General features: G+C 36.5%; 1 protein-coding gene across 3 annotated transcripts in view; it reads right to left on the minus strand.

Annotated features, from left to right (window-relative positions):
* Window positions 1-23,639, minus strand: part of LOC127423252 (colorectal mutant cancer protein) — a 171,985-nt gene that overhangs the window by 79,959 nt on the left and 68,387 nt on the right. For all 3 annotated transcript variants that reach the window (XM_051667409.1, XM_051667425.1, XM_051667417.1), the window contains one exon: window positions 11,855-11,968. In XM_051667409.1, the coding sequence (XP_051523369.1) occupies window positions 11,855-11,968 (114 nt within the window). The remainder of the gene's footprint in view (window positions 1-11,854; window positions 11,969-23,639) is intronic.

Consider the following 23,639-nt stretch of genomic DNA (forward strand, 5'->3'; position numbering starts at 1 on the left):
TGAATTCAATTATTTGGATGGGTGAGCGAATACTTTTGGCAATATAGTGTATGTAGCATAAATATAAGATACCTTGTTTTGGTCATATTCTAAAGTAACATTCCCTTTGTGGAGAAGGAAATAAGCTCATTGAAAAAAAAAAAAGAAATGTTGAGTACTTAAATATAATTAAATCTGTAAATGTAATGAAAATTGACTATTTCACAAAATATTTGTGTGTGCTATGTGGCTCATAAGCAAATAAGGTTGTCTGAGATGATAAACATGAGAAATCTTCTACAAATCTAGTTAAAAACGTGTCAAGTTCATAGAAATGTCATCTCTGTGTCCATGTTGGTTTCATACATTTTTGGGAAAAACATTAATAGTATTTTCTTAAAAGAAATTAATGACTTTAAAAATGTTATGCAGTTTTACCAAGTATCAGGAAAATCAATAAGTTTTCTCAGGGTTACGCCATTTGACCAAAACAAAATGTGCCTTTTCATAAAAATGGCAAAATCACTGATATTTCTTAAAAACTTCACACAAACACACCTGTAGTAAACCTGTAGTAAGGACTGTAAAGAGATGGACCAATGAAGCAGAGTGGGAACTACAAGCCTGCTTTGACTGCACTGATTGGAGTGTTTTTGATGCTGCAGACACCAATCTGGATGAGCTCACAGATACTGTAACATCATATATCAGTTTCTGTGAGGATATGTGCATCCCTAATAGGACTTATTTTACATACAACAATGACAAACCGTGGTTTACAGCGGAACTCAGGCAGCTTCATCAGGCAAAAGAGGATGCTTACAGAAGTGGAGATAAAATCTTGTACAATCAGGCCAGGAACACACTGAATAAGGAAATCAGAGTGGCTAAAAGAAGCTATTCGGATAAGCTGAAAAACAAGTTTTCCGCTAACAACCCTGCATCAGTGTGGAGTGGCATGAAACAACTTACTAACTACAGGACTCCTACCCCCAACCCTGTGGTGGACCAACAACTGGCTGACAACTGGCTGACGACCTGAATGTGTTCTACTGTAGATTTGAAAGGCCCAATCTCACACCCCACACCCACTCTGACCTTCACTTCACACAAACACCAACACCTCCTGCAACCCCACTCCTCCCCCCCTCCTACTACTCAACCTGCACTTAAGATCTGTGAAGAGGATGTGTGCCGGGTCTTCCAGAAACAAAAGACAAGGAAAGTACAGGGCCCAGATGGTGTTTCACCCACTTGTCTAAAAACCTGTGCTGACCAGCTGGCCCCCATCTTCACACAGATCTTCAATAGACCACTGGAGCAGTGTGAATTTCCCTTCTGCTTCAAACCTTCCACTATTATCCCAGTCCCAAAGAAACCCAAAATCACAGGACTTAATGACCACAGACCTGTCACTCTGACATCTGTGGTCATGAAATCATTTGAGAGACTGGTGTTGGCCCACCTGAAGAACATCACTGGACCCTTTCTAGATCCCCAACAATTTGCTTATCGAGCAAACAGGTCTGTGGATGATGCAGTCAACATGAGATTGCATCATATCCTGCAACATCTGGACAGACCAGGGACATATGCAAGGATCCTTTTTGTGGACTTCAGTTCGGCTTTCAACACCATCATCCCAGCTATTCTCCAGAATAAATTACACCAACTCTCTGTTTCCATGTCTATCTGTCAGTGGATTACCAGCTTTCTGACAGACAGGCAGCAGTTTGTGTGTTCCCTAGGAATCAAACCCATGATTTTGGTGTTGCTAGCGCCACGCTGTACCAGTTGAGCTACAGGTAAAATGTACTTATTTATTTTTGTGGTCACACAACAACAGAACGGTGATCCACATGTTGGTTATGCCACCTGACTTTGATTTGGTTGCCAAATGTTTTTCAAATATTAATAATATTAAAAAAGTATCTTAAAAGGAATTTTTTCACTGCTTATTTTTTTTTTCCAGAAATAATAATAAAAGATTATTCCAAACTACTTATGCCAACATTTCTTTTTTCAAGAATTTCTGTTTTTAATGAGATGTAGATTTATTTACTACTGTCTCCACTAAAACATTTAAAGAATATATAACTGTAATAGTTTTTGTGAATTGCATTTTTATTCTATTTTTGACTAACAAAAATCCAGACAAAAAATGAGCATCACGTCATTAACCCATGTATTTCTGTGCTAATTTGAGATTTTGTTAGGTTATTAGAATGTTGTTAGCTTAGCAAACTTCTACTGAAACCATTTGTACAATACTTACAAATCTACTTTACTAATGTTCTTTGGATTTATATAAAATTTGTTTTGCATTCTCGTAACTGTAAACATGGTGTCATGGAATTAAGATGAAAAAAATTTGCTCACAAAGAATTATTTAAAAAAATAAACAAATAAAAATGGCTGCTAGCAGCAATTACGGGGCCAAGCGCTCCAATGGCATGTTAGAAAATTTGATTAGACATCACTGATTATGACATTAAGAAAAGCAGCATAAAACAACACAGGTAGAATTGCTAATGTTACAATACAGTTAACTGTAACTTTTGACAAATAGATGACACTGTCACCAAATTATGTGATGCTGTCAGGGTGTGGTCAAAGGTGTGGTGAAAGACATATATAAAGTTTCATGTCAATACAGCAAAGCATTACCAAGATACAGCCTCAGATGCTTTTTGGCATCTTGCCATCTAATTCGTTGGTGCACTATACAAGAACCGTTGGGTCTATCGACAAGTTCTTAATACATTTTTGTTGCGAGTGTCCCTAGATGATACACAACAATATTCGTGCAAATTGGAAAATGGGTATAGAGCTGTACAGCCGTGACGTCAATTTATTTTTAAAAAATTTTTTATCCCCTTTTCTCCCAATTTGGAATGCCCAATTCCCACTACTTAAGAGGTCCTCGTGATGGCGTGGTTACTCACCTCAATCCGGGTGGTGGAGGACAAGTCTCAGTTGCCTCCGCTTCTTAAACCGTCAATCCGCGCATCTTTTCACATGGCTTGTTGTGCATGACACCGCGGAGACTCACAGCATGTGGAGGCTCATGCTACTCTCCACGATCCACGCACAACTCACCACACGCCCCATTGAGAGCGAGAACCCATAATCATTACCACGCGGAGGTTACCCCATGTGACTCTACCCTCCCTAGCAACCGGGCCAATTTGGTTGCTTAGGAGACCTGGCTGGTGTCACTCAGCACGCCCTGGATTCGAACTCACGACTCCAGGGGGATGTCAATTTGTAAGCGATCCCAGAAGTCTAATTCGCCATGGGTTCCTTCAGGATTATCCTATGAGTTTTTACAATGGGGTTTTTGAATTTTTTGAAGTAAAATAAGGTCTTTGGTAAACATTACTTGACGATACATGGATGTTTTGTTCTACAACATAAATTACACAGTCATACCTCAAACGTGAATTCTGAAGCCGCTGTGCATTTAAAAAAAGTATGTCATTCAAAACAGCTTCAAAATTCACGTTTGAGGTATGATTGTGTGTAATTTATGTTGTAGAACAAAACGTCCACGTATCGTCAAGTAATGCTTACCACAGACCTTATTTAACTCATAAATTCAAAAATCCCATAATAAAAACACATAGGATAATCCTCTCTTCCAGGTTTTTGGACTACAAGCTGAACAGCTCTATTAGTCGACTCTGCATGACCTAAGGAATCTAAAGAGACCTGTCTCATAATTTTAGGCCAAACTATTCAAAAGTTATTTTCATATCTCCAGACCACTAGGTGACGCTGTGCCGAAACTTTGCAGGTAACCTCAAGTCATAATGGCTATGACATATACCAAGTTTCATGTCAATACGCTATAGCGTTGCAAAGATACAGCCTCACGTCCATTTTGGCGTGCTTGCCTGTTGAACTTGTTGAAACGCTTATCGAGAACGGTATGTTCTATCAAAAAGATTTTAAAAACTTTTTGTTCCCAGTGTCCCTAGATGACACAAAAATGTCATGCAAAACGAACATACGGTCTAAGAGGAGTTAAAAAAAGTAGGTTTTTCTGAAAATTAAAAATAGCTGAAAATTGACTCAGCATGAGCCAAGGAATCAGAGGAATTTTGATTCTAGACCTTATGGTTCAAAAGTTATACACATAAACATAAGTGAAACTTTGAACAGTTGGTGGCGCTAGAGGGTCTGAGTTAGAGACACCAAATTTGGGTCAGTTATAGTTCAGAGTGAACTCTATCAGTGTGCCAAAGTTCATAACTTTCCTATGTACAGTTCCATGGGCAGCCATAGACTTCAATGGTGCAAGAAGAAGAAGAACTCTAACTTTCAGTACTTGGCCACTAAAAAGTTCCATCTAATTATCTTATAATGGACTATGTTACCCAATATTTGTGTGTGCTGTTTATTTTCATGTAATTATGTTGGTAGTTCAGCAACATGCTAACATCAAACTCAGTTGGAATCAATTGTGAGTCGAGTCTCTTGAGCACCATTTTGTATGAAACATAAAGCTGCTGTCTATGTAGAGCGTTTCAAATCAGTCACTTTGAGGATCCATTTGGATTAGGATGTTCCTTACAAGGTAGTAAGTAACCTATGTACACAGTAGACAGCAAGGCAGCTCACCAGTTTTTGGAACGAAGGTGAAAGACTGCAAATCTAAACAAAGATCACAATGTGAATATCAGGTACAACACATGTTCTCGCTTCTCAGTTTAAGTCTGTAATTAAGTGGAAGTGTTACAGTATGAATAGCCAGTGCTTCGTTGATTCATTTTTGGCGGCGACTGACATTTATGGCTGCGTTTCAACTGTAATTCACGTTAGCAACAATAAGATCTTTGTTTCAGGAGAGGACTCAGAGACTACTTGATGATAAATGTGTCTTTATGGGGAAAATATGCTTAAAGGGATACTTCACCCAAAAATGTGGAACACAAGCGGAGATGTTAGGCAGAATGTTAGTTTTTGCATACATTGAAAGTGAATGGTGAGGCAGTCATACTGCCTAACATCTCCACTTGTGTTCCATGGAAGAGTCATACAAGTTTAAAACAGCATGAGAGTGATTAAATAATGACAGAATTCCATTTTTTTGGGTGAACTATCCCTTTAAGCCGAGACACAACGCTGTTTTGAAAGAGACTGCAGGTCAAAGGTCACAACACCTCCACGCTCTCAGCAGTATGTTTCCGAGTCGAGGTCAAAGGTCAAGGCTGAGGCATGTGCCCGAGGCAGTCTCACCCATGCATGTTATGTGTTAGGGTCTTTCCTCTCAAACAGAAGAACTAGAGGATCACATTTTCCAGTCTCTTCCGTTCATTCTTTTCACTAAAAACTATTCATGGCAAAAGATTAGTTGAAAAAAATGCTTAACATTTCTTAGTAGAAAATTAGTTCAACTAATGGCAAAGTTGCATTTTCATTCACCAAACTGTACTGTTTAATTGCTTAATTTATAATTTTTTTTTTTACAATTATATATTAATAATTATATACCTAAAATAGAACGAGAGAGACGTGAGTGAGGATTTGGGAAGAGAAACGAGACATTTGAAGTGTTTCGAAATGTTTGTCTAGTGAAATAATTTATTACGATCATTCTGACATGATGTAAATGCAGCTGTGTGTTTATTATGGTGTTCTGAGTGGATTTTAGTGTGTTGCTGTGCGTTAACACTATAGACTCGCCGGCATGTCCAGAAGGGGGCGCTTTATCGCGAAGTAAAGTTTACGCTTAAAACGTTAAAGTCCCCGGTTACATAAATCAGGCATATGAGGTATCATTTGAAAGCTTATAATCTTAACTTTTCATTGAACACCATCACTTTTGCATTCATGTTACTTTAAACAACAAAATAAAGGCCTGAACACATCCATGACAAATAAGCGCCACCTAGAGGTCATGTGGTAGAAATATTAATATGAATATAAAAGTATCATAGCACTTAAATAGTCAAGTCATATATCAAATGAAAGCTCTCATTCTCAGAAATGTGAATGTACAGTTTATTTTGTTGCCCTAATACCACAGTTCGAAAGATTTTTAAAGTAATCACAAAGTGAAACATGATTTCTGTAAGACATCAAATACAAACGTCTCTTTAATGCGCCGATCACTGCTGCTGTAAGCCCTAAGTAACCACAAACATTATATCTGCTCTTACCTTAGGCAGTTTAACCAATGTTATATCCAAGAAATCAGTATTCGTTTTTGCAGTGGTATCTAGAATTGTGACATTTCACTGGTATTGGTATAAACTACTCTTGTAAGACAGCTTTGGAACAACATGTATTGTGAAAAGCACTACACAAATAAAGTGAATTGAATTGAAAAGAATCAGAGTTCATCCCTTGTGACGATTGTACCAGCAACCTTCTGCTTACCAGCCCTGAGCTTTAGCCACAACACCACACATATACAATCCAGGCTGTTCACCAATCTATGATAACTCATGTGAAACCTCGGCTGATGTCTTATGACAAGCTGATGTCAGATTCGTGCTGTTAGCAGCGTCTCCTGACAGACTGAGCTCTAGAAACGGTCACTCTCTACGGTCACCCTTCAGTCGCTCACACAACATGAACGCTTGACAGATGGAGGCTGTCTCACCAGCGGGGACGAGCAGTTGAGAGCGAGACATTAGAAGCCTAAAGATGTGATCTTTATGCATGTACAAAAGAAAAATTAGCCATCAGATTGTGAAATACCTCTATGCGTCATAACGCCTGTGCAACCAATTAGAAGTGTTATCGTTTTATTATTGAGTGTGTACCAGCAAAGTCCCTTTCAAGGCAAGTCCACTTGGCAGCCTTCTTGGGAACACTCCCGGGCAGCTATTTTCTATGGACTCAAGCAAGGAAAGACAAAAAAAAAAAAAAAAAGACTGAAAAAATGCTATTTTTTTAAGCTAGTCCAGCTAATGCACATGCATGTTCTTGAGTTGACTGACAGGTGATGTCTGTATCTAAAAGGTGACTGGCTATTTTACCTGTAAGGTGGGACTTCCTTTCTACATCCGCCATATTGGGAATTCCAATTTCTCCCATTAATTTTAATACAAGTGCTCTATCTCAGACTGAACAGTCTTTTGTATTAGTCAGGATGTTGACAGCTGATATTCAAGTGTTCTGCTGTGGAATTAGTCATAGTCTTGCATAATAAAATGAATAAACATTGCAGCGTACAGCACAGTCAGATGTTTTAACGGTGTGAATATGTATACTCAATCTGATTGTATATTGCCATTGATCCTGTTGAAGCTTGAAGATCTTACGAGTGGCTGCAGCGCACTGCTCTCGTGCAGGAGCTCTAAAGCTTGCATGCAGTCTCATGAACGCACACAGGAGATCAACGGTTGCTGAGGATTTTCCACTAAAAACATCTCCGGACATCATAGTAACCACAAGGCAACAGGGGCATGGCCACAAGGGTGGCACGGGGTGGCAGCTGCCACCCTTAAAATGAGCTTTGCCACCCCATCTGCCACCCCAACATAAGTATCCAAATGTATTAAATAGAAATTTAAGTATATTATAGTTGATGTTGACATTAGAGATCGAACGATAGTGGGTTTTGCCAATACGATAACTAAGGTGGTAAAACAGGCCGATAGCCAAATAATCGGCCGATAGTTTTTAAAATGTATAATATGAATGAAAACTTTCCACTCAATGTAAAATAGTACTGAACTTTAGTAAGTATCACTTTCAGTGGAAATATTTTATACATTTCACCCACACTGGTATCTTCTTCAATGCCTTTGCCAACTGAAATGAATGAAAATATTACAGGTCAAATGTGTATGTTGTTCAGCAGTAACACAAAACACTGCCTTACAAAGCCAAATAGTGACTGTATGCTCCATCACAACTGACAAAATGTATTATTTTATTTTATTGTCATTTTAAATCTATGAATGATGTACAAGAAAGAGAGAGAGAAGAGATAGAAATAAAATCAACTGAAGTCTTGTCTTTTTAATGGTAATTTTAGAATGGCATTGTATATATTATATGTGTCCTCACATGAATATCAAATTTATATTTTAGACAAATATATTTTAACATGCTCTTACGTTTTGTTTAGTTTTTTTGTACATAACTATGTACATCATAAAATTAGGAAGCTTGGACAGAAATTCATTTTGTCAGAATGGAGAAAAGTTTGGGAATCTTTATAGTAAAAAAACTATAAAATGTAAAACTATAAAACTGTTTCTGTGCGCGTGCATTCACGCAATGTAATTTGCTAGCGCTTGGTCTTCTGAAGCATGAGAAGTTGCGAACGGCCTTGCAAAAGCAAAAACTCAGGCAGCACATTCATATAATTTTGCCATTATTGATTGATTTATTACTAATAATTAACTTATAAATCTGCTTCGCAACAAAACCTCTTCGAAGCGCTCATGTTTATAACCTGACCGGAATATATTGGACGCCTCTCAACCCTGGGAAAAAACAACGGATCCATAAGTAACTTTTTTTTTTATTCAAAACAGCGTATTAAGAGGAGAGGTACGCAGTTTCCATCTTTGACTTGTAACATTGTTCTAACCATTCGAACAGCTAATGTTAGCTTTAATGTTAGTGTCCTCTCCACCTTGTCAGCAATGCAATTCTCCAGTGCAGCATTTATTTATAAACAAATTATCAAACCACCTTTGACTGATTTATTGAACCATGACAATAATATTAACGTGTATTGAAGAATTGTTTTTTATATAACCACTAGAGGGCACCATTTTATTGTTGAACCAAGGAGTTCAGACTGTAGGACCATCCAGCACCAGCCACAGAAAAATGAAACCAAAAATAACTACCGGTAACTATCAGAGTTGATTTTTTTCCGATAGCCGATAATTAAAAAATGCAACTATCAGCCGGATTAAACGGTAAATCCGACATATCGGTCAACCTCTAGTTGACATTGTGTAGGGGTTTATTCATGTCGAACTGCTTAAACTCTCACCGAACACATAAATGACTCCAGACCCATAGCGTGATTGATTACAGCAGCAACCAATCCAGTGACTGTTTACAGCAGCGGCCAATCGCGTACCTACTATTGCTTATTTCCTCACCAACAATGACCACATGGACAAATACTTTGAAAAAAAGAGGTAAAAGATGAATTTCTCAGACGCGTCCTCACCACTTTCTGAAATAGCATTCGTCAAGTATGTGTATAATCCAGATGAAACATCTCCAGTTCTTGAGTAGGAGTTTCTATTTCATCCATGTGTGTTTTGACTGGCGATCCGCCACTGGAATGTGTTATTTTGAATGTTATGATAAGTGTTTGTTGCAGCTGTTATCAGTGTTGTTATTTGAGGGCTTGAATTAGTCATTAAGAATGGCTGTTGATCAAAGGTAATTTAAAAGAATCTTATACTGTGCATAACAATTCATATTCATGAGTTTCGCAGCACTGCCCCCCACAGTACAATTTTGCATAAAGTCTTTATTTTTTTTATTTAGGCCTAACTGTGTTAATCTTCGCTTTCAAATGGATTATTCCAGCTGTTACAAAAGTGATAGGCCTACAGCACGTTATTAGCAGAATAACATTGGATATGCATGCACTCTCCATCCATGGGTACACTTAACAAAAAACAATTTGGCCGGCATAAGGTGGTGACATTTAGTCCAGATTGTCGGTTCTAAATATCAAGCTAAGAAACATTTAGAATTTGTTGATGTGTTTAATGGACAATTTCTTGGTGCTCTGGAGATATACATTTTTACTTATTTTTTATTACGCAAAAAATATTTTTTTTAATTGTTGGCAAATCAGTAGCAAAATGCTATGTGGTTGCTGTGGAAATGCAGTTGTATCGCAAATTCATGGACATTTGTAATATGATAGTGACTACAATTAATTAACAAGTACTTACTGGTTGTAATGAAGCTTAATGACTTAATCCGTAAGAACTACGCATGGGCACTTGCTTTGTTGTTGCCACTCCTCATAGTCTGCATGCCACCCCCTTGGCACCTTATAAAACATTTCTAGATCCGCCCCTGCATGGCAACGCACTAAATCCACTCAGAACACCATAGCAACACATTGAAATCACTCAAAACACCATAGTAACCAAATAGCAACACACTAAAAAACACTCAGAACACCGTTGCAACCACAGATTACATTAACACACAAACTACACAAGCTCTGGCCGAGCTGAGTGATGACACTGATGACACAGTTAGCATGGTAACCAGTTTCATTTAAATGAAAACACATCATATGCACCCTCAACAATCTGATCTCAACAGAATGACTGAATCTCCAATGACGCACTAGATTCACAAACTTTTTAACTCCAAGGACCCTAAATATGATGACCCCTTGCACGGGACCAACTCCAAAAAGTTCCCTAAATATGAAGGCAGCTAAATATTTTCATGTATAAAGAGTGTGAGAAAAAATTATAAAAGTGATATTATTTTAAAGACAAAATGTGGTTTACAAAACACCATAACTGCCTAAACAAATGTGAATTTATTAATTTGTTATTGATTTTTCATAATTTCTTCTACCAAATATTACAGCAATGTTAGGAACAGTCCAAACAGGACATGTTGTCCTCTGTATGTGTAGTCTGTCTGCACATTTTTATTATTTATTTATGTAATTAAATGTATTACTTGAAAATGTATTATTTTTAAATTAAATGAAAAACTTTTTTAGATATATTTTTTAATTATTATTATTTTTTTTCTATTTAACCCTTTAAGCTCTGAAGGTGTTTTTGAAGATTTCCTGTTCAAGTGGCATACCAAAAATTAAAGGCTTATAACTCAACAAAAAACAAACAAGGAGGGTCAAGTGTTTGGTATAATTGTAAAGAAAACTTTTCAAATTTTTTAATAATATAGTTTATGATACATTCTGAGATTATCAGCCTAAAATAAATTGAGCCAAAAATGTACTTTTTTTCCTATTTGACATTATATATCTCTGGGTATAAATAAGGTGTCTCTGAAAAACTGCAATTGTTCTGTTCCCAATCATGTCAACTGTATCAGAGAAAATGTTTGTTTTTATAAGACAAAGCAATCAAAAGTTATAGCATTACAAAAATAATTTATGTCCAAAAGCCTCTCCAAACAAATAAAACATAATAATTGTACATAAGAACTAATTACACATGCAAACACAACAATGACTAAAGGTTTGCATAGCATGCAGACATGATTTTAGTAATGAGAGTTCACAGAATGAGTTTCATTCTGTGTCATTTGAGTCATCATTGAGTTTGTGTCATGTATTTGGCGCCATCTCCTGGTGGCCATATGTAACACTGTGCTTCATGTGGATTATCTAATGATCTATACATCTGATTACCTTGTGTGTGGACTTGTTTGAAAGATAATCACCTCCTCTAAGTAATGGTATGTGATATTTTATGTTCCGTTAATTTCATGTGAAGTTATATGCGAAAATACGGCATATAAGGAACACCAACATAATTGTCAAAGACATATACTTAGCTATTTCTCGCAATATATATACTCATGAGAAAACAAATAGGCTGGTTGTATTCTACTCTTTGAGAGCTTTCCAGCAACATATGACATATGGATATTTGATGAATCTGACTTTAACGTCTTTGACTGTTGCGAAGCATCTCACTGTTTTTTCAGCTGCTTATGCCATGAATGCTGCAATTTTTAAATGCAGTGTCAACTTAATATCAAGTTCACATTTTAAAAACATGGCTTGAAACCCCAGTGTTTGACCTAGTATTTTTTAAAAGAACGCGTCCCATTTGAACAGCTCCTTAGTTGCACATTGCACAATATAAAGTGTTCTAACGAATTCACCTTGTAACTCTTCAATTTACACAATAAATATGTGTGTGTGTATAGTGACCTGTGCTTTTGCCAGTCTCTTCTCCAGCGTGTCTCTCTCTCTCTCTGTCTGCAGCAGTCGCTGTTTCAGTTCCAGCACGTCTCCCTTCAGAGATGCCAGCGCAGCCAGATGCAGCTACACATACATGAAAAGACACTAATATTACTGCACTGACAATGACAAGACATTAAATACATACAGAATTTGGCCAAAAGAAGGTGTCTTAGAAGGCAAAATAATTAATATCTCTAAAGTTTGGAACTACACAACATTAACCCTCCAATTGCATTCGGGTCATTTTTGACCCAGGAGTGGTAGATAATCATTTTTAAATACCACATAGTTTTTAGTATGGGAACCAAACTTTTGGACTTTGTCAAGACTATCAATACACACACACCAAAAAAAAAAAAAAAAAAAAAAAAAAAATATATATATATATATATATATATATATATATATATATATATATATATATATACACACACATATACACACACACACACATATATATATATATATTTTATTTATTATTATTATTATTATTTATTTCTTTATTTTCCAGATTTTTGGATAAAATTGTTTAAGAGATATAACCATTTATATAAAGATAACACAAGTAAACACAAAATGCAGTTTTTTAATGAAGGTTGTTATTATTAAGGGAAAACAAAATCCAAACCTACACGGCTCTCTGTGAAAAAGTGATTGCCCCACCTGTTAAAACATAACTTAACTGTGGTTTATCACACCTGAGTTCAATTTCTCTAGCCACACCCAGGCCTGATTACTGCCACACCTGTTCTCAATCAAGAAATCACTTAAATAGGACCTGCCTGACAAAGTGAAGTAGACCAAAAGATCTTCAAAAGCTAAACATCATGCCGAGATCCAAAGAAATTCAGGAACAGATGAGAAAGAAAGTAATTGAGATCTATCAGTCTGGAAAAGGTTATAAAGCCATTTCTAAAGCTTTGGGACTCCAGAGAACCACAGTGAGAGCCATTATCCACAAATGGCGAAAACATGGAACAGTGGTGAACCTTCCCAGGAGTGGCCGGCCGACCAAAATTACCCCAAGAGTGCAGCGACGACTCATCTAAGAGGTCACAAAAGACCCCACAACAACATCCAAAGAACTGCAGGCCTCACTTGCCTCAGTTAAGGTCAGTGTTCATGACTCCACCATAAGAAAGAGACTGGGCAAAAATGGCCTGCATGGCAGAGTTCCCAGATGAAAACCACTGCTGAGCAAAAAGAACATTAAGACTCGTCTCATTTTTGCCAGAAAACATCTTGATGATTCCCAAGACTTTTGGGAAAATACACTGTGGACTGACGAGACAAAAGTTGAACTTTTTGGAAGGTGTGTGTCCCATTACATCTGGCGTAAAAGTAACACCGCATTTCAGAAAAAGAATATCATACCAACAGTAAAATATGGTGGTGGTAGTGTGATGGTGTGGGGCTGTTTTGCTGCTTCAGGACCTGGAAGACTTGCTGTGATAAATGGAACCATGAATTCTGCCGTCTACCAAAAAATCCTGAAGGAGAATGTCCGGCCATCTGTTCGTGACCTCAAGCTGAAGCGAACTTGGGTTCTGCAGCAGGACAATGATCCAAAACACACCAGCAAGTCCACCTCTGAATGGCTGAAGAAAAACAAAATGAAGACTTTGGAGTGGCCTAGTCAAAGTCCTGACCTGAATCCTATTGAGATGCTGTGGCATGACCTTAAAAAGGCAGTTCATGCTCGAAAACCCTCCAATGTGGCTGAATTACAACAATTCTGCAAAGATGAGTGGGCCAAAATTCCTCCACAGCGCTGTAAAAGACTCATTGCAAGTTATCGCAAACGCTTGATTGCAGTTGTTGCTGCTAAAGGTGGCCCAACCAGTTATTAGCTTTAGGGGGCAATCACTTTTTCACACAGGGCAATGTAGGTTTGGATTTTGTTTTCCCTTAATAATAACAACCTTCATTTAAAAACTGCATTTTGTGTTTACTTGTGTTATCTTTGACTAATATTTAAACTTGTTTGATGATCTGAAACATTTAAGTGTGACAAACATGCAAAAAAATAAGAAATCAGGAAGGGGGCAAACACTTTTTCACACCACTGTGTGTGTATATATATATATATATATTTTTTTTTTTTTTTTTTTTTTTTTTTTTACATATTTTGCGTTCACGGGTCAATTTTGAAATGGACATATTATGTAGATTTTTTTTGTACAACCCCAATTCTGGGAAAAGTTGGGACAGAATGAAAAATGCTAATAAAACCAAAAACGAGTGATTTGTAAATGATATTCACCCTTTGCTATAGTGAAAGCACTACAACTACACATTATATGATGTTTTACCTTGTGAATTTCATTGTTTGTTTGTTTTTTTAAATGTACAGTCATTTCAAATCAGATGATTGAAACACACTCCGAAAAAGTTGTAACAGGGCCAATTTAAAACTAATAACAATTTGACAAGTTAAAATAGCAAGGTGATGTGAAACAGGAGATGTTAAACAGGTGAGGCAATCAAGTCATAGTATATAAGGAGCCTCCAAAAACAGCCGAGTCCTTCAAGAGCAAGAATCATTTGAGACTTGTCAATTTGCCAAATGACGCTTCAGCAAATAATCCAGCACTTTGAGAACAATGTTCCCCAAAGACAAATAAGGATTTTGGGCATTTCATCCTCTACAGTGCACAATATAGTTAAAAGATTCAAGGAACCTGGTCAAATCTCAGTGCGTAAAGGGCAAGACGAAAACCATTTCTGAATGCTCATGATCTCTGATCCCTCAGACATCACTGTCTTATAAACATCATTCATCTGTAATGGATATCATGAACATGGGCTTGGGATTACTTTAGTAAACCTTTGTTAGTCAACACCACTCGCCGCTGCATCCACAGATGCAAGTTAAGACTTTACTATGCAAAAGAGAAGCCATACATCAACACTGTCCAGAAGCACTGACGACTTCTCTGGGCTCAGTCTCATCTTAGATGGAAAGTAGAACAGTTGAACTGTGTTTTTTGGTCCAATGAGTCCACATTTCCAATAGTTTTTGAAAAACAAAGCTGTCGTGTTATCCGGACCAAAGAGGAAAAGGACCATCCAAGCTGTTATCAGCGTCAGGTCCAAAAGCCAGTGTCTGTATGGGTCAGGGGTGTTTCGGTGCCCATGGCTCGGGTAACTCGCACATCTGTGAGGGCACCATTAATGCAGACAGATATGTACAAATTTTGGAGGAGCATTTACTGCCATCCAGCACTGTCTTTTCCAGGGACGTCCCGGCATTTTCAGCAGGACAACTTCAAACCACATACTGGTCGAATAAACAGAGAGTGTGGGTGCTACATTGGCTTGCCTGCAGTCCTGACCATCTCCAATTGAGAATGTGTGGCACATTATGAAGCGCACAATACGGCAATGAAGACCCCGCAATTACTGCACATAAAAAAACAATCAAACAATGAAATTCACAAGGTAAACATCATATAATGTGTAGCTGTAGAGCTTTCAATGTAGCAAAGGGTGAATTTAATTTACAAATCACGCCTTTTTATTTTTATTAGCATTTTTCATACTTTCCCAACTTTTTCGGAATTGGGGTTGTACATCTATGAATGAGATTTTTACTTTTAAACACTTTACTTACATTTTGCCTCTTTCCTATACTCTCTCACACTTTTTTGTCTCTCACTGGGACTGCACACACACACACACACACACACACACACACACACACACACACACACACAGTCACGCACACACACACACACATTCATGTACAAAACAGACATGACAGACATAACAAACATAACAAATAAACTAAATCAAAGGTACTACTGTCTAAAGGGGGTGTGGCCGGAGCAAAAGTTCATGCATATATTATTCTAATTAGGGCTTGAAAGAGGAAATTGTCCAACTTTTATTCTGCAGCCATCTGATGCAAAACCAGCTTACAGCAAACTCACACATCTACATTCAACAGTTCATGAGAGTAAATAGAATATATTTAACTTAAAATCATAGTAAAGTATTAATGTTGTATACTTGAGTTGTACTGTTGTTTTAATGAAGTTACGCTGGTTTCATAACTTTTGACCACCAAGTTGTATTGAGCAGTTATGAGTAATAGGAAATTCTCAAATTAGATGTTAATATAAATTGTACATTATGTTATATTTAGATACATTTTCACAGAAATGTTGATAAAAAAAATGTCTTCACCTGTGTCACACTGGTTTTGCTGTAGTTACTGTATATTTTGAAATGACAAAGAATTTCTACATTTTATTATTAAAAAAATAAATAAAAAGGCATATTAATTAATAACTTTTATATTTGTCAGTTAACATGCCAAAAATATCAATCTTTTTACATGTATGAATAGTTAAGAACCTATATATGACTTACAATATAGTTTTAGATGAAAAACTTTGGGTTGTGAATTATTTATATGCTTGAATTAAACCGGGTCAAAATTGACCCACGAACGCAAAAGGTGTCTGCAGATTCTGAACACAATAGAAGGGTTAAATGCATACACATTCACATCCATCATGGTGAAAATCACATAGCATCTGTAGTCCACATGTGTGAACATATGCTAAAATACATTCAAGATGGTTTTGTAAGCACATGTAGCTTTATACAGAAGAGTAGGTGCACTAAAGATGATATTTGTAATTTTTTTCCACATTAAAGTGCTTTCTCAGTTTCCAGCTATTTCACATCTCAGCAAAGAGAAAAGAATAAAGCACATAGTTCATTCTTTCTACTGAGAGTAATGCTTCATGTGAAACAGCCAAACAGCACATTGGCAGCATGATGCCTTAAAATACTGTCTAGTTAGGAAGCTCTTCAGGATTTGACACAGAGTCATTGAAAAGCTGGATTAAGGAAATCAATCTCTCATCAAAACATTAAAATCTTAATCATTCAAGTAAACAAATGACCTGTCTTAAATGACCTGTCTACTGAGAGTTGAATCTAGTTTACAGACAAGTGCTGAGAGAACATTGGCGGGGCATTGTGAAAATGTTAGGAGAATGAAGATGGATCATTTACAGAAAAGAGAGGAAACGACCCGAGCAACAGTCAGTCAGGCAATTAAGATTCCCATTCAAACAAGCGTGACCTCTGACCCCTATTAAAATGGCTGAGTGGCTGATGGAATTAGAGACGGGTTTGTAGACGTCTGTTTTAAGCAGACAGAGATGAGATCACTGAACTCTACATTACACAGCAGAAGTAAATAAATACTGAATAGAGTATTGCTAAACTCATGGGTGAGAGTAACGCCATTCCATTGCTCATTTGTATTTACACATCCCACAACAAATGCATCATCGAACCCTTGGCCCCGCCCACTGGTGCGCAATTCAAGTCAAGACAGCAGGCCTTCTGTGGGGACCCATCTGCACTATTTTGGACTATTTTTGAATATATTAATGCACTAGAAGACAGATATCTTTGACCACTTGATACATATCTTATACCGCTTTTAAAAGACGCAGTGTCAAGTTACAACTCTGAAAGGGAGAAGCAATTCTCTTATTAATTTCTGTGTAGGACATTTGTTATGGAAGTTTTTCTACAGAGGTAAATCTTGGGGTATTATCAGAGGACTCTTTGGACTTTTCAGAGATACCAAATATTTGAGAGTTTGACCATGACAACTTCCTCTTCTTGCTCTATAAATATGGATTGAAATCTATCACAGTATAAATACAATATGAATCAAATATTCTTTTTTCAATAAACTATTTTGATCATATGTATTTTATGCACCAAACACTATATTGACATTTAAAAAAGGGAAATTGTAAAAGTTTTTGCGCTGGGTCTCAGGATCTTATGGTAAGATGACATCATCATAGCTTGAAATGTAAAATAATGAGATCTTTATAATGACAGAGCAGACTGCATATATGAAAATATTCAGAAATATTAGTTCACATGTAATGGTGATTGAGAGATATTCCTCAAAAGTCTGTTGTATCATATTTGATTCATGGATTTCAACATGCATTTTCAATAAAATAATATACAAAACTTTAACCAAGCACAAATTGCTTATATTCAGCAAATACTCATTTTAAAATATCAGTAACAATATAATCATTACTGTCACTTTTACTTTATTAAAATAAGCTGTCATTTATCCCAACATAAAAGTCACTTTTACTTTATTAAAATCAGCAAAGATTTCACATAAAAAACGAGTGCACGCAATAAAAAAAGCGGACATCAAGAAATGCCCATAAACCTCCACCACGTGCCAGCAAACATCGAGTACATTCCAGACAACATGATTATCTGCAAAATGTAGATTGTTAATGATGCACAGGCTTTAGAAAATAGCGTATCAAATTTGACACAGGCGACATTATAGGGTTCAAATCAAAAATTAAATCTATCAACTGCATAGGCCTACCAATATTAGGCCAAATACAATATAATAAATACAATTATTATTTAACTGTTTAATTATTTATTTTTATACACAATTTACAACTACACAATAACTACGTTTCCATCCAAGGATTTTTTGCGGAAAAAGTTTTAGCGCATCAAAATTAAGCTGATGCAAATTATCGCTAAATTTCACAAGTGTCGACATAATATTTTTCCGTTTAACTCTAGCGCATAAACTCTATGTCGTTACATGAAATGTCGCGAAAAACTGGTTTGGAAACATTTTTTGTCGAGAATATTGGCATTAACGCAAAAATGTAGTGTCACATGACAGAATTTATCCCAATCATTAGCCTGTGTTAATCATGACGATAAGGTGTATATATACATCATTGAAAGCCAATTTATTATACGTGATTATGGATTGATCTGAACGGCATAAAGATCCGATCACTGCAAACATGACACTTCCAGGAGTGCCATCATTCACATCAACAAGTGCATGGAGTACAAATGAATGGCCACTGTTTGTGATTAATTTAATCATGGTAGACATCCGTCTGTTGTTTTAAATGAAAAATAAATACACAATACTAGGAGAAAAGCTTCAGTGTGCTGGAACACTAACATATAGCCCAATTCTATAAATTTTTTAGCTTTTAAAAATATGCTGGCAAAATTCCCTATATTAAATAAAATAAATTACCAAATGAAAAATGCATTAAATTAAAAATAAATAAATTACCAAACGAAAAAAATATATATTTTTAGACCTAAATATGCCTTTTCTTTACACAAACTTAAATTAGCCGTACCCTGTTCTGTAGATGAATAAAGTTGTCTGAATGACATTCTCAGAATGTTCTAGACGTTTATCAAGAATAAACTATCAGAACTATTTGTTCAATGTGGAGTTCACTTTCAGAAAACGAGCTTTTGAACATTTTAAAACGTTTAAATATTTTAAATCTAACCCTCTTTACCTCGGATCGCATTCAGAAAATGTACATTGCATTATGACGCTAACATTAATTTTAGATGATAATCAAGTTCAGTTGGTCGTTAAAAGTTGCTGGAGAAATATGCGGGACATAATGCAGCTGTGATGCTTTAGATTAGATGATTGTTTAAAATATCCTCTTGAATATCAGGAATGTATCATATATGTAAACACTGATATTACACCGCATCAATGTTTCTTTAATATCTGTGCACACAGCAGATACACATGGATGGATGCTCCTTATACTAAGACTGAAAGTTTCCTCCACTACTTGGTGCAGGTTACCAGCTTGAACAGGGTCATGACGATTCACTTTCAGGTCGTAACCGGTGGCAACCTGCGATAGACGCAACATCAGGACCGATATTACAGTCCTATCAGAAGGGCAACTGTTCCCTTACGATTGCAATTCCTCGTCTTCTGATTGCTTTTATTTGTGAAATCAAAATGACAGTAAGTCTAATTTCAATGAATTGTCTCAATACTCTCCCCATTTGACCAAAACATCAGAGGAAAAACATTAGGGACATCTGGGAGGCGAATTAGCGATAAACACACATTTCTGTATAGAAACGGCTTCAGGGAAGATTTCTTTTGCGCTAAACCAAAACTTATGCGACAAAGTGTTTTTTTAAGCATGACGTCATCAAGCACACCATTTATAAATTATATTATATTTCAAATGGCCATTATAAAAGGCCATTTGAATGGAAACAGGCAGAAGACGGCAAATTTAGCAAAATATTTTTTACACATTTTCAATTTGTCGATAACAAAATAGCGTGAAAAGTGGATTGAAACTAGGCTATTGATGACTAAGACTTTATAGATATTACAGTTTCATTTTCTGTTAAGCTGCTTTGAAACGATGTGTATTGTAAAAAGCGCTATACAAATAAAAATGACGACTTGACAATATTCTCAATTACTAACATTATTGACGTAGGCTGAATAGTTTTTTTTTTTTTTTTACATTTTTAGTTTTTAAATGTCTCTTGAATTTTGATGGTTTCATGCCCTCTACAACCAATAATTCACAGCAGACAGGTCATCGACACAAAGAAAATGTACTTAATTTTTATTTCGCAAGTAATAAATTGTAATGGAATAAAATTGAGTAAAATCTACTTCATGAAATAATACTGATTAGTGAGAACATTTTAGTTAATACAGTAACTTTCACTTCCAAATCGGATGTACATGGTACTTAAATAAACTTAGTACATTTTAAATGAACATTTTATTATTTTACATTTTTAACTTTTCTTATAATCCTGTTTAATCATGTACTACATAAAACAAAATTACTAGTAATATTTACCTTAATTTTTATTTTGCATGCTTTTGCACACATTTTTTCGAAGTAAACTTAATGGTATAAAATTAAAATCTACTTAAATTCATGGCAAAATATTGATTAAAGTGAGTAAACTTAACTTAAACATTTGAGTAAATACAGTAACTTTTACTTACATATATGGTATACATGATACTTAAATAAACTAAGTAAAAATTAATTGAAAATACTATTAGAACGTCACTTTTTGAACTTTCCTTACTTAAAAAGCTTAATGCCTGCTGTGTAGTCTGTGAGATAGTTTTATCGCCCAGCCCTATCTCGATATTTATAACGATAGAAATAAAATCCATGATATCAATGATTAGCCTGTTCTACATCTAGACGATCAGGCGCGAGTCACTAAAAACGCAAGCAGCTCAGCTTTCTCAGACTGTTAATGATTAGGCTACGCCGGTCACTGCGGTCCTAACCTAACCCTAACCCTAAACCTAACCCTAATATTTTTGGCCATATCGCCCTACAACAACACCTTGCATTACTAGCAATAGAAATAAGATCTAGATCTGCGCACACAGACATCAATACAAGCAACAGATAAAAAAAAATGTATTTCATGAACGGTAATTTTTAACTTCAAACTTCAAAAAACAAGTTACCAAACTCAACAACAAAATTAACAATAGAAATGGTGTAAATAAACGTACCAACCATGCAAGCTCATTAATTATTCAAGCCTGATGCATGATGGGGCCAGCAGCTCGAAAAGTTAAGTAAAATGTACTTATTTAATTTACCTGTGAAATGTATTCAAATTAGCAAATAAATATGACAAGGTTTTATACTTTAGGATTAATACCTGTACAGATAACAAATTATATTTAATTATATTTTAATAGTTGATATGCCTATTTACTATTCTATCCTAACTATGTCCAATTCTGGATCTGCTTCCTCACAACGTCTCCTCTAGTTCCTCTGTCTATAAGTTGTTTCCTGGAAGGAATTAACCTGGAAAATTCCTTCAATGCAACACACGGCACTGCAGGAAAACTCTTGATTAAATTAAACACAGCTGGAATTTGAATGGGCAACTTTACAGACCTGATGATGTACAAACAGTCTAATAAAAACGTACATGCAGCGTGTTAACGTAACACTCTTATAGACTACAGACAATTTGATCATATAAAGTAATTTATGGACTTGCGAGACTCTAAATAATTCTCTTTTTCATAGAAAAACAAGCATTAACATGAACTAACAATGAACAATACTTAGCTAATGTTAATTTCAACATATACGAATACATTTTATAAATTAAAAGTTCTTGTATTAATACGTTAGCATTAGTTAATGCATTATAAACTATCATGAACTAAATGAACAATCGTATTTCCATAAATTAACATTAACCAATTTTAATAAATGCTGTAATAAAATATTGTTCATTGTTAGTTCATGATACCAAATGCATTTCCCCATGTTAATAAATAGGACCTTACTGTAAAGTGTTCCCAAAAACCGTTGAATGCCGTCGAAAACCACAGAAAATAATTTCAACTTGTCCCTTAGCTTTTAAAAACAAATTAAACATGCGTTGTAAGTGCTGACAACTTTTATTTAACCTGAATATACCATTAAAATTGCATCAGAAAGGGACTGTGTATTTTTAACACTATTTTTTACCGAGTTAATATTTTAAGAGCAAATCATATTTTTAAATACTAAATTACAACAAATAAAATAAATAATAGGCCTATATCAACCATACATAATTAATATAAACAATATTATAACAAAACGTTTAATAGCATAGTTGTTTAAAAAATTAAATAATTTTAATTCAGTACATACAAGTTAAATATCATCCTCTTTAATTTGCTTTAAATTTCCATTAAATATTGATTCTGTGAAAGTGACGCCATCGAAGTTGTCCAATATATCAAAATTTTTTGTAATGAGGAAGCGGCGGGAACTGGCTAAACAGTCAATGTAAAGTTTAATGATAAAACTCAACATAAAACAAACATAAACACAGACACACATGCAATGTGGCCGTGTGCATCTCTATCTCTCTCTCGAACTGGCGCCTCCGGCTAGCCTTTATCCCTCTACCGGCTGATTAGCCCCATTCAGGGCCGGCCGTGTGTCGTCACGGCCCGGCCCCGCCCTGCCCTCTCCTCGTCACACTCCTCCATCACCCGACTCGATTCACTCTCCTCCCTTCCTGGAGGGGGTACGTTGCTCTTCCGGCCGTGCCTGCCGGCAGGTCTTTTCCGCCTTTTGCAGCCCAGGGAGAGACGAGGGGATGGAAAGGGGAGAGGGAAAGAGCGAGGCGGAGCGACAGAGAGAGAAAGAGAGAAAAACATGCTCGCCTGCTCCTTGACACACTGTCGCCCGGTCCTCAATTGCTCCTCCGCCCTTTGGCGGAAGCCAGTTCGCTCCTCCCCGGCGTACGGCAGCGAGTCCTCCGGCCCCCGGTGGACGGAACTGCTCCTCCCCTTCTTCGGCAGATGGCAGCGATTCCTCCTTCCCCAGGCAGACAGCCGCGACTGCTCCCCTGGTGGATGGCAGCGGCAAGGACTCCACGACAGCGCATCCCTCCTCCCTCCTGGTTTTCGGCACCAACATAACGAGGTAAGGTGGGCAAGGAGGAGGTGGGAACCGGCTAAACGGTCAACGTAAAGTTTAATGATAAAACTCAACATAAAACAAACATAAACACAGACACACATGCAACGTGGCCACGTGCGTCTCTCTCTCTCTCTCTCTCTCTCTCTCTCTCTCTGAAACTGGCGCCTCCGGCTCGTCTTTATCCCCCTCCCGGCTGATTAGCCCGATTCAGGGCCGGCCGTGTGTCCTCCTTGTCACACTTTCCAAAGTGACAAAAAAATTTAATAATTAAAATTCGTTTTTCAAGGAGTATGTCATCTTTAGAGAGTATGTGTATATTGCTAACATTATATAAGGCTATTTTGGGACCGTACAAAGAATTAAAGACTTCGAACACTATGGACGACATTGTTCTCTTCTGAAAACGACACTAAAATAAATCTACAGATTGTCATAAT

The sequence above is a fragment of the Myxocyprinus asiaticus genome, chromosome 3, assembly GCF_019703515.2.
Source record: "Myxocyprinus asiaticus isolate MX2 ecotype Aquarium Trade chromosome 3, UBuf_Myxa_2, whole genome shotgun sequence".
In the NCBI taxonomy this organism is placed as follows: domain Eukaryota; kingdom Metazoa; phylum Chordata; class Actinopteri; order Cypriniformes; family Catostomidae; genus Myxocyprinus; species Myxocyprinus asiaticus.